Source organism: Rhinatrema bivittatum, chromosome 1 (genome assembly GCF_901001135.1).
Source record: "Rhinatrema bivittatum chromosome 1, aRhiBiv1.1, whole genome shotgun sequence".
Classification (NCBI taxonomy): Eukaryota; Metazoa; Chordata; class Amphibia; order Gymnophiona; family Rhinatrematidae; genus Rhinatrema; species Rhinatrema bivittatum.
This window is the reverse complement of record NC_042615.1, coordinates 789,377,624-789,391,414: the sequence shown is the minus strand read 5'-3', so window position 1 is coordinate 789,391,414 and position 13,791 is coordinate 789,377,624. Positions and strand designations below refer to the sequence as shown.

At 44.3% G+C, this 13,791-nt stretch overlaps 1 protein-coding gene across 1 annotated transcript in view; it reads right to left on the bottom strand.

Annotated features, from left to right (window-relative positions):
- The window catches only part of ATP5F1A (ATP synthase F1 subunit alpha), a 45,581-nt gene that overhangs the window by 6,038 nt on the left and 25,752 nt on the right, over positions 1 to 13,791 (bottom strand). The window contains exon 9 of the mRNA XM_029580829.1: positions 13,415 to 13,522. Within this exon, the coding sequence (XP_029436689.1) occupies positions 13,415 to 13,522 (108 nt within the window). The remainder of the gene's footprint in view (positions 1 to 13,414; positions 13,523 to 13,791) is intronic.

The following is a 13,791-nucleotide window of genomic DNA, read 5'->3' as shown; positions in this document are numbered from 1 at the left end:
TTAAAAAAAAATCAATTACCTATCTGTTCTCCCACAAAAGCACCTGATGATTCACATGGCCTGGTTAAGTTGTCCATGTTTGACATGGAAACTAATCTTGAATTCAGTCAAATCATTGCTAAAATTAAGTCTGCTACTCACCCACATGACCCAATCCCAGCCAATTCCTTGAAACACAAGCACAACCTTAATCATTCTCTCAGAAGAAACTGTACCACATAGGTTAAATCAATCTACGATAAAGCCGATCCCTAAAAATAAAACTGGAAGAACTGATGACTGGAACAGCTATCAACCAATATCCAATTTGTCTTTTCTATCAAATACTTGAAAAAGCAGTTTTATCCTAATCTGTAAATTATTTGGAAGACCAAGATATTCTCTTCTCGAATCAATTCGGATTTAGGAAACATCGTTCAACTGAGACATTACTCCTCTCTTTAATGGATTGTGGTACAAGGGTTTGATGCTAATGAATCCTATCTTCTCATGCTAATCGACTTAACAGCTACCTTTGACCCTGTGGACAATACCTGTTGTGCCAGCAGTTGAACAATATTGGAACAGAAGGCAGTGTTCTCAAATGGTTCTCTTCCTTTTTATTTAATTGAACATTCCAAGTCAAACTGGGCAATCACATACCTGATACTTTCCATATCGATATAGGTGTCCCTCAAGGCTCAGCACTCTTAGCAACACTACTCATTATTTATATGATCCCACTGTGCAAACTTACTGGCGGATTTAGGAATAACATTCTTCCTGTATGCTGACATACAGCTTTACATGCCATTCTCCAAATCAGTAGAAAATACAGTATCGACACTTTCAACCTATAGAAAAGCAACAGCAGGAACTATCGCAACGTAAATATTAAACCCTAAAAAGACTGAAATCTGGTTAAGTAGAAATTCTTCGATAGCTAAATCACTGGCTCTAGACCAAGGTAATTTCCAAATTACTCCCTCAAATCAAGTACGGGATTTAGGTATTCAGCTAGTTGAGAACCTTACTATGAAAAAGCACATCAACAAATTAATACAGGTTACGCCAAGTCACATATATTACATCAGTTGAAACCTTTATTAAACTTTTGAAGATTTCAGAACTGTATTGCAAACTCTAAATTTCTCAAACGTAGACTACTGTAACTTGCTAGTTCCTCAGTCTTCCCGCATGCCTTTTAAAACCAATTCACATACTACAAAATGCCTCAGCGAGGCTGTTAGGATCCAGGAAATTCAAATCACATTACACCAGGGTTGTCCAGGGCCTGCAGTATTAACAAGTTCATGGACGGATGACTTTTTCAAGGTGGAACATGTAGGTAAAGATTTGTGCTTGATTTGCCAAAAAACAATTGCTGTTCAAAAGGAGTACAACAAAGCATGCAAATAAATTCGATAGCCTCGGAACCATGAACTGATCGCATCAACAGCCAACAGTCTTCGTTTAAAGTAGCCAATCAGAGTTCTGAAGCAGCAATAAAGGTCAGCTTTTTAATAGCAGAAACCATAGCCAAGAGGAAAACAGTTTGCAGACTGGAATTTCATTAAGGAATGCTTGGAACTGTTTACAGATGTGGTTTGTCCAGATAAGAAGTCAGCCTCTCTCATCGGACTATAGCTAGAAGAGTTGATGACCTGGTGACAAACATTCAAGAGACTTGATGCTTGCGAGTTTTACAGCTTAGCAGTTGATGAGAGCACAGACATAAGTAACACAGCTCAACTGGTAATATTTGTAAGAGTTACAGAAACATTTTCCGTCATCGAGGAACTGCTTGATATCTGTCCTATGAAGGGCACAACAGGAAAGAAGATCTTTGATAAAGTCAAGCAAGTAATGGAGAAGTTCAATCTGTGGGAGAACAAGCTGATTGGCATAACAAATGGAGCGCCAGCCATGGTAGGGAAGCGGAACAGAGTTGCAACCTTGTTGGAGAAATCGGTGCCACAGGAAGTAGTCATACACCACTGCATCATTCACAAGGAAAACTTGTGTGCCAACAAACTGGAAATGAAGAATGTGATGGAAAAAGTTCTATCAAGTGTCAACTTCATACAATCCAGAGGTCTGAATCACAGGAAGTTTAAATCTTTTCTGGAGGAAGTGGGCTCAGATCATGATGTGATTTACTTTAGTCAAGTTTGATGGCTCAGCAGGTCAGGCACGCTATCCAGATTCTCGAGTCTGTGTGATGAAATAAAGACATTCATGGCCAACAAAGGGAAGGATATAAGTTTCCTAGATGATAATTCGTGTGTGAGTGACTTGGCGTTTCTGGTCAATATGACCAAATTTTGAACATGAAACTTCAAGGAAAGAATAGACTGGCGCACAAATTGTACGAACATGTTAAGCTCCAGTTTCTCAATGAATTTTATTCATTCACAGTTGATTCTGAAGAAAGTTGTACATTTGACAGTTCAACATGAAGTACTCAGAATTAGTTGTCATACTGATTAATGACTTCAAACAAAGGTTCGAAGATTTCAGAACACATACTGATGTCATGAAGCTACTGAGTAATCTGTTTCAAACTGATACGAAAGACTGTGCTGATAAATACCAAATGGAACTCATTGACATTAAGAATAACAGTGACTTGAAGAGAGCTTTTACTGAACATGATCTGAGATTCTAATGTTCTTATGTTTCACTGCACAGGTTCTCCAATCTATCACAAGATGCCAAGAAGTTCATTGCTTTATTCAGTAGCACCCTACTGCTGCAAACAGATGTTTTCAAGAATGAAAAACGCAAAAACAGTCACGGTCTCTGCTTACAGATGAACACTTAACAGCATCAATGCACATTGCAAGCTCTACAGTTGGAGCTGACAAACTACTTGTGTAAATAAAAGCAGTGTCAGATTTCCCAGAGAATGTGATTAGCTTATAACGTTGCGTCCTTATGACATGAGAGACTTTGGTTAAATTTTTAGAATCTAAATTTTAGAGTAGAGTAGACTGTTGGACCACACTGGTCTAAAATCTCTCAAGTTGTAATCTGATGCTTTTAACAACAATATTGTTAATCCGGCCCGCGAGCTGTTCAACAATTGTTCATGTGGCTCCCCGAACCAAAAGGTTGGACAACACTGCATTACACCCTCGAGGATTTCACTACACTGGCTGCCAGTACAATCCCGAATCTATTTTAAAGTATTAATGCTAATATTCAAAATCAATCATTCTAGTAACACCGGTATGATAATTGTGACATTACAACCATATACACCGCAGAGAACACTAAGATTCCAAAATAAAGGGCTAGTGACTTCCAACAATATGGAGCACACACAACTTATGTCCTCAATCTTTAATTAATAGGCATTTGAACAATTCAACTGATAAGATGTTGATGCCTGTTTATAAATACTTTCTATGTAACCCATCATTATTTGCTGATTTATACTTATGAATGGCATTATTGTAAACTGTTACCATCTTTACATGTAATGACATCTTATAAAATGTCTAAATAAACAGCCACAAGCAGTGGCTATTCCCTATTGATTAATAGCAGTTTATGGACTTCTCAAGCAACTTATCCAAACCCTTTTTAAGGCCAGCTACACTAATTGCTTGCCCATATCCTCTGGCAGCAAATTCCAAAGCCTAATTGTGTGGCAAATGAAAGAATTCTCTGATTTGAATGTGCCACTTGCTAATGTCATGGAGTTTCCTTATACTATCTGAAAGAGTAAAACAGTTTCACATTTACCCATTCAAGTCCTTTCATGATTTTGTAGACCTCTATCATATCCCCCACCCCTCCCCCTGCCATCTCTTCTCCAAGCTGAACAGCCCCAACCTTTTAGCCTTTCCTCACAGGGAAGCCATTCCATGCTCCTTATTTTGGGCGCCCTTTTCTGTACTCTCTCCGGTGTAGCTATAATCTTTTTTGAGATGCAGCGACCAGAATTGCACACAGTATACAAGATGCAAGTTAACCACTGAATGATATGGAGGCATGACGACATCTTCTGTTTTATTTGCCATTCCCTTCCTAATAATTCCTAACATTATTTGCTTTTATGACTGCCACAGCACACTGAGTCGACAATTTTAATGTAATATCAACTATGACACCCAGCCTTTTTTCCTAAAATAGAACTTAACATCGTATAGCTACAGCATGGGTTATTTTTCCCTATATGTATGACCTTGCTCTTGTCAACATATTTCATCTGCCATACGGATGCCTGTAGGGAGATATGATTCATAGTGGTAAAACATGGGATAACAGCCAAAGAAATATGCAGACCAGTGTGCTGACAGGCCCCCAAAACACTGTCACAGCTGAAAAAGAAGAAACTCTGGCCAGCTGAGAACTGTAAACAAGCACTGAAGGATGCTATCAAGATCTGCCTGTCTGCAAGAGCCTGTGTAAATAAGAACAAGGCATAGGGGCAATGTAACAACTTAAGCTAATAAGTAGGAATCATGGACAGGCCAAAGGAGTCCAGAGTTCAGAATGACCCCCACCCTTGGAAGAAGGGGGGGGGGAACAATCTGATACAGAGAAAATATTGACTGGCATACATGACAGGAGCTCCCCCGCCCCCCAAAGAAAAGGGAAGGGGGAAAATACCTGCAACATGGCAGGAACCCCCCAAAGAAATGGGGGGGGGGGGGGGGAGACCTGCAATGCGGCAAAGACCTCCCACCCACCATGTGATTATGCATATTTATCAGCTGAAAAGTATAAGATGGGGTGGTAGTAAATAAGGAACAAGCCAGAAACCAGAAAACCAACCCTGAAAGAAAGAGCGGACCTGAAGCAACCCAGCACCTCCTGCTATCAAGTATGGAGAAAACTAAGGTGCAGCCAGGAGACCGGAGAGAGGAAAGGCCCTGTCCAGGGACTGACGGTGGTACAGAGCCTGAGGAGACGGGGAGACAAGAGCAGTCCTACAGCTTTGCTAGTACGAGACCCAGAAGCAAGGCCCCAGACATCCAGTAGCTCTGCTAGTACCAGACCTCAGAAGCAAGTTTCCTCACTGCCCACATTCTCCAGACCTCCAGCCAGTGTCTACTTTGGAGGTGAACAGAGGGATATCGCCAGAAGTTGGGAACAGGGGTAAGTAGGTTGGCCATAAGTATTAATATATTAAGCAGGCTAAGGTTTATGGCATGTTTGCAACTACCAAAGGGACAGATCTTTTAGGGTAAACTGATGCTTAGAGGCCAGGATGTTAGAGACAGGAATTATCTCCTAAATCCTGCCAAATCTGATAAATAAAAAAAATCTATTTCTGAGGAGAACACGTCTTTTTCCTGAACTTAGGATCATGAAGTGAAGTGGGAGGGCAACTGGAAGTGTCCTGTAGCAGACAGGTCCCTGCACCCCTAACCTTACTTACATGCCCAATCTTCCATTCTCACAAGGTCCTGCTGCAATTTATCACAATTCACTTGTGATTTAACTACTTTGAATAATTGTGTCATCTGCAAATTTGATCAGCTCATTCTTCGTACCTCGTTCAAGATTATAAAAATATAAAAACACATCGGTCCAAGTACAGATCCCTAAGGCTCGCCATTGTACCTTTTACCACTGTGAAAACTGACCAGTTAATCTTACTCTTTTTCCTGTCTTTTAACCAGTTTGCAATCCACAAAGGGACATCTCCTCCTATCCCATGACTTTTTAGTTCTTACTAGCTTCTCATGAGGGACTTTGTCAAAATCCTTCTGAAAATCCAAATACACAACATCTACTGGGCTCACCTGTGTCCACATGCTTATTCACCTCTTCAAAAATATGTATCAGATTTGGGAGGCAAGACTTCCCTTGGGTAAATCCATTCTGTCTCCCATTAAAATCATGTCTTTCTATATGCTCTGTGATTTTATTCTTTATTCAAACACTGCACGGAGTGGCAGTAGCCACAGAGGCATTCACGGAGCGGGATGCCAGTGGCCAGTAGTTATTGTTCCACCTTCACGGAGCGGAAGGATGGAGGGCTGCTATCTCCAAAAAAAACAAACAAAAAATAATAACAGGGGTGGGTAAGAGTATGGGGCAAGGGTGTGGCCTGCTTGTTACAGCAGTTGCTACCCCTAATTGAGCTGGATGTCACTTGGATGCAGATACGGCGCTGCTCTCTAAATTGGTGGTGGGGTGGAGGGGAATTAGGGCTGGAGGGTACTGGAAGCCAATAGTAACAGGTGGGAGAGAGAAAAAGGGAAATAAAAATGGATAAAGTGCGTAGCTTGCTGGGCAGACTGGATGGGCCGTTTGGTCTTCTGCCGTCATTTCTATGTTTCTATAAGTTTCCATTATTTTTCCCAGCACTGAATTCAGGCTCACCAGTCTATAGTTTCCCGGAACCCTTTTTATGTATCGGTGTTACACTGGCCACCTTCCAGTCTTCAGGTACAACAGATGATTTTCATGATAGGTTACAAATTACTTGTAATAGCTCTGAAATTTCATTTTAAGTTCTTTCAGAACCCTAGGATGTATACCATCTAGTCCAGGTGATTTGCTGCTCTTCAGTTTGTCAATCTGAAGAGTAGCATCTGAATCATCACACTTGAAAACCATCTCCGGAATGGGTATCTCCCCAACATCCTCCTCAGTAAATACTGAAGCAAACAATTCATTTAGTCTTTCCGCAATGGCCTTGTCTTCTCCAAGTGCCCCTTTAACGCCTCAATTATCTAACGGTCCCACAGACTCCCTCACAGGCTTCCTGCTCCAGATATTTTTTAAAAATTTTTATCATGAATTTTTGCCTCCTCAGCCAACTTCTTTTCAAATTCTCTTTAAGAATGTCTTATCAATGTTTTACATATAAGGCCTGTAACTTTAAGTCCAAATCCAACTCACTAAGCAAATAACCATCAAAAGGACCTCACTTAGGGTGAGATCCTTCAATGAAGCCTTTTCTAATGGCTGAGAAGTCGAGCTGCATAAGGACCACAAGTCCAAAATAGGATTCCCTAGTGGAAACACTAACCATGTCAGAAGACACAAGAGCTATACTCCCTGAAAACACACACATCATATCTAGATGAGACAATTATTTGTGAACAGTCCCTCTTGAGTCACTGTTTGCACCTGAAGAGAGTTCAGAACTAGTCCATTCTGTAAGCATTTCCACAAGAAAAAAAAAATTTGTAAGTTGAGGGCTTCAAAGCAAAACTGCAATAAACTTCCCCAGAGTAGTCCTTCACTCTCAGTCTCCTCCTAAATACCAGGCCATGAACCAAAAGCAATCCACCTGCTCCAAGAAGCCTGGACCTTGACATACCAAGCTGGAAATACAACTGATCTTTAAAGGGCCCTCCTGGCTGCAGGCTCCCTGGATGTGCTGCCCATGGTCGCCCGGGCCACTTTGGAGCTACTAAGATCCCTGTTCCATGATGCCTGTCTATACTTCGAACCACTTTGCCTAACAAAAGCCAAAAAGGGAAAAAATATACAACAGTCCCGGCTGGGACGAGCATAGAGACCCTCTGAGTTCGCTTTCCACCTTTGATTGAAAATCTACAGGTCCTTGACACGTAACTGTGTCACCATTAAATCTAGCTAAGGAACATTCCAGGTTTCCTTGAAAAGAGAACACTTAATTCACCAACTCTCACTCTCCAGGGACCAGAGCATGCCTGCTGAGAAATATGCTTGCATATGCCTCACTGACTACAGGAGATGCTGACAGAACCTGTAGATACCCTTTCGTTAAATTGAACAATTCCTGGACTTCCCAGGAAGTCAGAGTTGTGGTGTTATTTGTCAGAAGATGGATTACTGCTGTCCCATTGACAGACAACGTTTGCTGCTTGAATATGGGCTGACAGAAAACAGAATAGCAATGCCTTTCCACTTGCTCCCAGACTATTGATGTACCAGGAGACCTCTGTTGGTGTGCAACATTCCCTGTGCTGTCTGATCTTGAGAAATGGCTCCTCATTCTCTCAGACTGGAATCCGTGAACATCCCGATCCAATTTGGAGCATCCAATGCCACTCCTTTGGCCCAACTGTCCTGCAACAATCACGAGGATAGACTATAAGAAAATAATTCCTTACCTGCTAATTTTCGTTCCTGTAGTATCGTGGATCAGTCCAGACCGTGGGTTGTCTCCCCCTTCCAGCAGATGGCGTCAGAGCAAAAGCTGAGAAGGTGGACCCTTATTAGTAAGAGCACCCTCTGTGTTCCCTCAGTATTAAGTATATCCAAGCAAGAAGCAAAAAAACAGTTTGGATGGATCTAAGAATAAACCTGAACTGCGAATGGAACAAACCACCAAATGCGTAGTAACTTTCACAGCCAACTAACAAAAGGAACTTGCAGAATGAACTCCTAGTAAAACCCACTGGGTATGACTAGGGAAAAAAAACAGTAGACAAACTAGCTGCAATATGCTTCCCCAGAACCCCCCCCCAAAATTCCAAGGGAGGGCGTCTGGACTGATCCATGGTACTACAGGAACGAAAATTAGCAGGTAAGGAATAAATTTTCTTTTCCCTGTACGTACCAGGATCAGTTCAGACTGTGGGATGTAACCAAAGCTTCCTTAAGTGGGGTGGGTCCCTGAAAGCCCAGCTTGGATGACCTGAGCCCCAAAGGAACCAAAATCCGGAGGTTGAAGATGCAAACAACAGTGCCAAGCAAAGGTATGCAGTGACTTCCAGGTCGCCGCTCTGCAAATCTCCTGTTGTGATGACACCGCCTGGATCTCCACCCAGGAAGCTGCTTGGGCTCGAAGAGAATGTGCCTTAATGCCCACCGGAGGCTGTTGGCCCGCACACCAAGGTATGCGACCGATATAGCTTCCTTCAGCCAGTGGGCAATAGAGGTCTTAGAAGCCTTGTGGCCCTTCTTGGGACCACTCCAGAGGACAAATAGATGGTCCGACAGGCAAAACTCATTAGTAGCTTCCAGACAGCGCATGAGCACGCGCTTAACATCGAGCCGCTGCAGTTGCGGGGAATCCTCGTCAGAAAAAGATGGAAGCTCCACCGATTGATTCAAATGAAAAGCAGAGACCACCTTCGCACCGTGGACAACGTTACTCCCGAATCTGTAAGACGGAGAAAGAGCTCCCTGCACGACAGGGCTTATAGCTCCGAGATTAGATGGGCAGAACAGATAGCCACTAGAAACACAGTCTTCAAAGTGACCCTCTTTAAGGGTTCAAAAGGTGGACCTCCCAGGATCCGAAGTACCAAGTTTAAGCTCCAGGAGGGACATAAACTGCGAATCGGTGGCTTGACATGCTTCGCTCCTCTAAGGAACCGAACAACATCTGGATGTGAAGACAGCGGAGCTCCTGCCAGATGCAAGAGAGCCCCGAGAGCTGCCACCTGAACCCTCAGCGAATTGAAAGCCAGTCCCATGTCGAGCCCCCATTGTAGGAAAGCCAGGACCTGGGCTATCGACGCCTGGCACGGCGAGATATTTGAAGAGACACACCAGGCTTCAAAGATCTTCCAGACCCAGACATAGGCCGCCGAGGTTGAAGTCTTCCGAGCCTTCAGAAGGGTAGAGATAACCGCTTCATGATACCCCCGCTTTCTCAGTCTGCACCTCTCAAAAGCCAGGCCGCAAGACAAAAGCGTTCTACCTAGTCAAAAAATACGGGACCCTGTCGCAGAAGGTTCGGCAGATGTCCCAGGCGCAAAGGACCATCCACTGCTAGGTTGATCAAGTCCGCAAACCACGGTTGACGCGGCCACTCCGGAGCCACCAGGATGACGGGCCCCGGGTGCAACTCGATCCTCCGGAGTATCTTTCCCACCAGAAGCCAGGGTGGAAATACGTAGAGAAGGACATGCCGAGGCCACGGCAAAACTAGGGCATCCACACCTTCCACCCCATGTTCCCTTAAACGGCTGAAGAAGCGCGGAGCCTTCGCGTTTGAGTGGCCATCAGGTCCAGATGGGGACGCCCCCACCTCTTGAAGAGAAGGGAAGTTGCCAGTTCGGACAGCTCCCATTCTCCGGAATAGATATGCTGACAACTCAAGAAGTCCGCTTGGATATTGTCCACTCCCGCAATGTGCGAGGCCGCTAGATGGGAGAGATGGAGTTCCACCCAAGGAAGGAGCTTGTCCGTTTCCTGCGACACATGACTTCTGGTCCCTCCCTGATGGTTGATATAAGCCACTGTTGTGGCATTGTCAGAGAGTATGCGAACCGCTCGGCCCTGGATCTGTGGGAGAAACCGCTTGAGTGCTAGACGGACAGCTCTCGTCTCCAGACGGTTGATAGGCCAGGCTGTTTGATCCAACGTCCATTGGCCCCGTGCCGAGAGCCGTCCACACACTGCTCTCCAGCCTGCGAGACTGGCATCCGTAGTGATGACTATCCATTGAGGGATTTCCAAGTCCACTCCCTGCAGCAGGTGATCCAGACTGAGCACCACGAGAGACTGGCGCTGACTAACGGAGGAATCTGTAGCAGAGCCTGAAATTCCCGGGAGATCGGCTTCCAGCAGGAAAGCAAGGCTCTTTGTAAAGGCCACATATGTGCCAGAGCCCACAGGTACCACATCTATCGTGGAGGCCATGGTACCCAGAAGCTGCAGATAATCCCAGACGAAGGGTGGCAGAAGGATCCGAAAACGTCGCACCTGCGACCGAAGAGCCAGCGCTCTCTCCACTCTAAGAGAGACCTTGCCCACAGCGGTATCGAAGTGCGCCCCCAAGAAGTCGAGAGACTGCGACGGGGTGAGCTGACTCTTGGCAAAATTTACCACCCAGTCCAGTGACTGAAGGAGATGTAGAACTCAGTCGATCGCTTGCTGACATAAGAAGATGCCATACTGGGTCAGACCTGCAAGCTCAGACCCAAGTGCCAGAAGCAAACTCTCCTAAACTTATGATTATCTTTTTTTTTTTTAAAACCAGATCCATCCAACAAAATAGAAGAGAAAGCTATAAATTACCGTATTTTTCACTCGGTAAGTCGCACCTGACCATAAGACGCACCTAGGATTCCAGAGGGGGAAAATAAAAAAAAAAAATTGTGCTAAACTGGCTCTGTCCCCAGGCGTCTGTACGTCTTATGGAGCAAATTAGGTGAGTGCATAACTTTTTTTCTCCCCATTTTGTTTTCAGGTCTGGGGAGGGCCATTTCGGTCCACTCCCCAGATCAGAAAACTTATCTTTCTCTGGGAAACCCCCCCCCCCCCAAAAGAAAAACCCCATCCCAACCCTTTTAATTAACACCCCCCCCCCCAAGACCTGCCAACTTAATTTATTACAACCCCCCCACCCTCCTGACCCCCCCCAAGACCTGCCAAAAGTCCCTGGTGGTCCAGCGGTGGTCCGGGAGCGATCTCCTGGGCTTTGGCTGTCAGTAATCAAAATGGCGCCGATGGCCCTTTGCCCTTACTATGTCACTGGGGCCGACCAATGGCAGCGGTAGCCCCTGTGACATAGTAAGGGCAAAGGGACGTCTGAGCCATTTTGATTACTGGCAGCCGACAGCCCAAGCCCAGGAGATCGCTCCCGAACTGCTCCTGGACCCCCGCTAGACCACCAGGGACTTTTGGCAGGTCTTGTGGGGGTTGTAGTAAATTAAGTTGGCAGGTCTTGGGGGAGTCAGGAGGGTTTTGTTAGATTTTTAGTTTTTTTTTTATATTCGCTCCATAAGACGCACATACATTTCCCCCCTTTTGGGGGGAAAAAGTGCGTCTTATGGAGCGAAAAATACGGTAAACAACTATCCCTTTTAAGCTGAGTGGGAAACCATAGGTGAGACCCGCATCTGCTGGAGTCAGAGGAATACTGAGGGGACACAGAGGGCGCTCTTACTAATAAGGGTCCGCCTTCTCAGCTTTTGCTCTGACTCCATCTACTGGAAGGGGGAGACAACCCACAGTCTGGACTCATCCTGGTACCTACAGGGAACTGGCTTTCCTTTGTACTTGTTTACCTAGGCAGATGGGCACTATAAGCTAGATAAAGATGCTGAGTTACAAGGGTATAGAACAATTTGAACTGATAAGGTCAGTTTACATTCCATCTAAGATTACAGAAAATATTCTTAGAATACACACAAGGTTGCTAATGCTGGCAAATTCCAAGAAAACATTTACATGCAAGACTAGAATTAAATTACCGAATTCAGATTTGTTTATAACAGAAAGCCAATCATAGAAATTTTGACAATTATGTAACCTAGTTTTGGAGTTGGAAATTTACAACTGACATTCTATATAATGCTTTATCAGTAAAATCATTTGAGAGGGAGTTTATGCTGGTACTTCTCCATAAGGTACCTTATTTAATATTTATAGCATTTAATATAAAGCTTTTCTCTACAGCTATTGGCTTAAAGCTTTCTATTTCCAGAGAACCACAACTCTTCAGGCACCAGCAGCATTAGTAGTGGCAGTCAGAGCCAGCATGTGCTCATATACCCCCTTCAGCAGCCCTGCCATTACATGAGATTCTGAAGTAACAGGAATCCCTGCATGAAGAGAGATCATAAGTCTCTGCAGATGCTATGAGCTTGCACTAGCTCCCAGGTCCCATGCTGACTCAATGCTGCTGCTGCTTGCAAATCGCAAACAAGCTTGGAACTATGTGGGGAGGGGAGCACTGTTCTCTCTCTCCTTATCCACAAAAAAAAAAAAAGTGTTGTCCCTTTTATCAGCCTGCCCTCTCTTCTCACCATTTGTCATCCACTTTTGAGCTGGGGCCCAAAGGATAATGTTGCCACTGACCCTAGAAAGGAGGATATTTTGAGGCGGTGGTATTTGGAGGGAGGGATCAAATGCAGGAAAGCTATCAGCTGGAGAGAAACTACCTGTGGAAGGTGAAAGGGGGGGGGGGAATGACAAAACCAATTAGACAATGTAAGAGAGGAGTGGGGTGAGAGGGCATCAGATGGGGGGGTTGTGGGTAAGAAGGATTAGAGGGGAGGAGGTGAGGGGATGATAGAGGATCAATTAAGGAAATGTGAAAAGGGCTGGAGGAGATGAGAGATGCTGGTGGATGGAAGAGAGGATCAGTCAGTCAGAGGTGTGGAGGTTAGGGAGGATGCTCAGCTGGAAATGAGGTTAAGAGAGGAGGTCCTCTGGAAATGGAAGAGATTGGAGTGTGGAGAAGGTGAGAGAGGAACAGCAAGAGTGCAGGACGAGTGAGAATAGTGCAATTGTGGGAGGGGACCGCACCTTGCTAGTTTGTTTAGGGTCATGTGAATTTACACGTGCTAAAAATTAGGACACACAGGGTAAAAGTTTTGGAAGCCCTGATTTAAGAAATTTTTAGATAGCCTGCCTGGCACAGCCCAACAAACCAGGCCTGAAAATACTAATGTTAATATAAGCAGAATAAAGAATGTCACTGAAACAAAAGCTGAGGTCCACTACATTTCCCAAACAAAGAACAGACTCAACAGAAAAGAAATTCAATTTCTCCATAGAAATTTGGTGATTTTATGCTTACCTGCTTCATGGCCCTAGTCTGAGCAGCAGAACCTACACGAGATACAGAGAGACCGACATTGATGGCAGGTCGGATTCCCTTGTAGAACAATTCAGTTTCCAAGAAGATCTAAAGAAAAAAATACCAAGATTAGATCTTCCATCATATATGCAGTTTAACATAATCCTGATTAGTTTTATCCTTATAGTAGTATTACACTCAGCAATAAAAATTATACAGTACACACCACACGAGACAAGGGCCTTCTATTGTGACATGCTAATGAAGGCCTGAACAGAGAAAAACCTCATTTGCCTCGTCTGTTTGTCCTGATTAGATTGTAAGCTCCATGTATAAGGGCCTCTTGTGTACAGCACAGCTGTCTTGTAGCACTATAT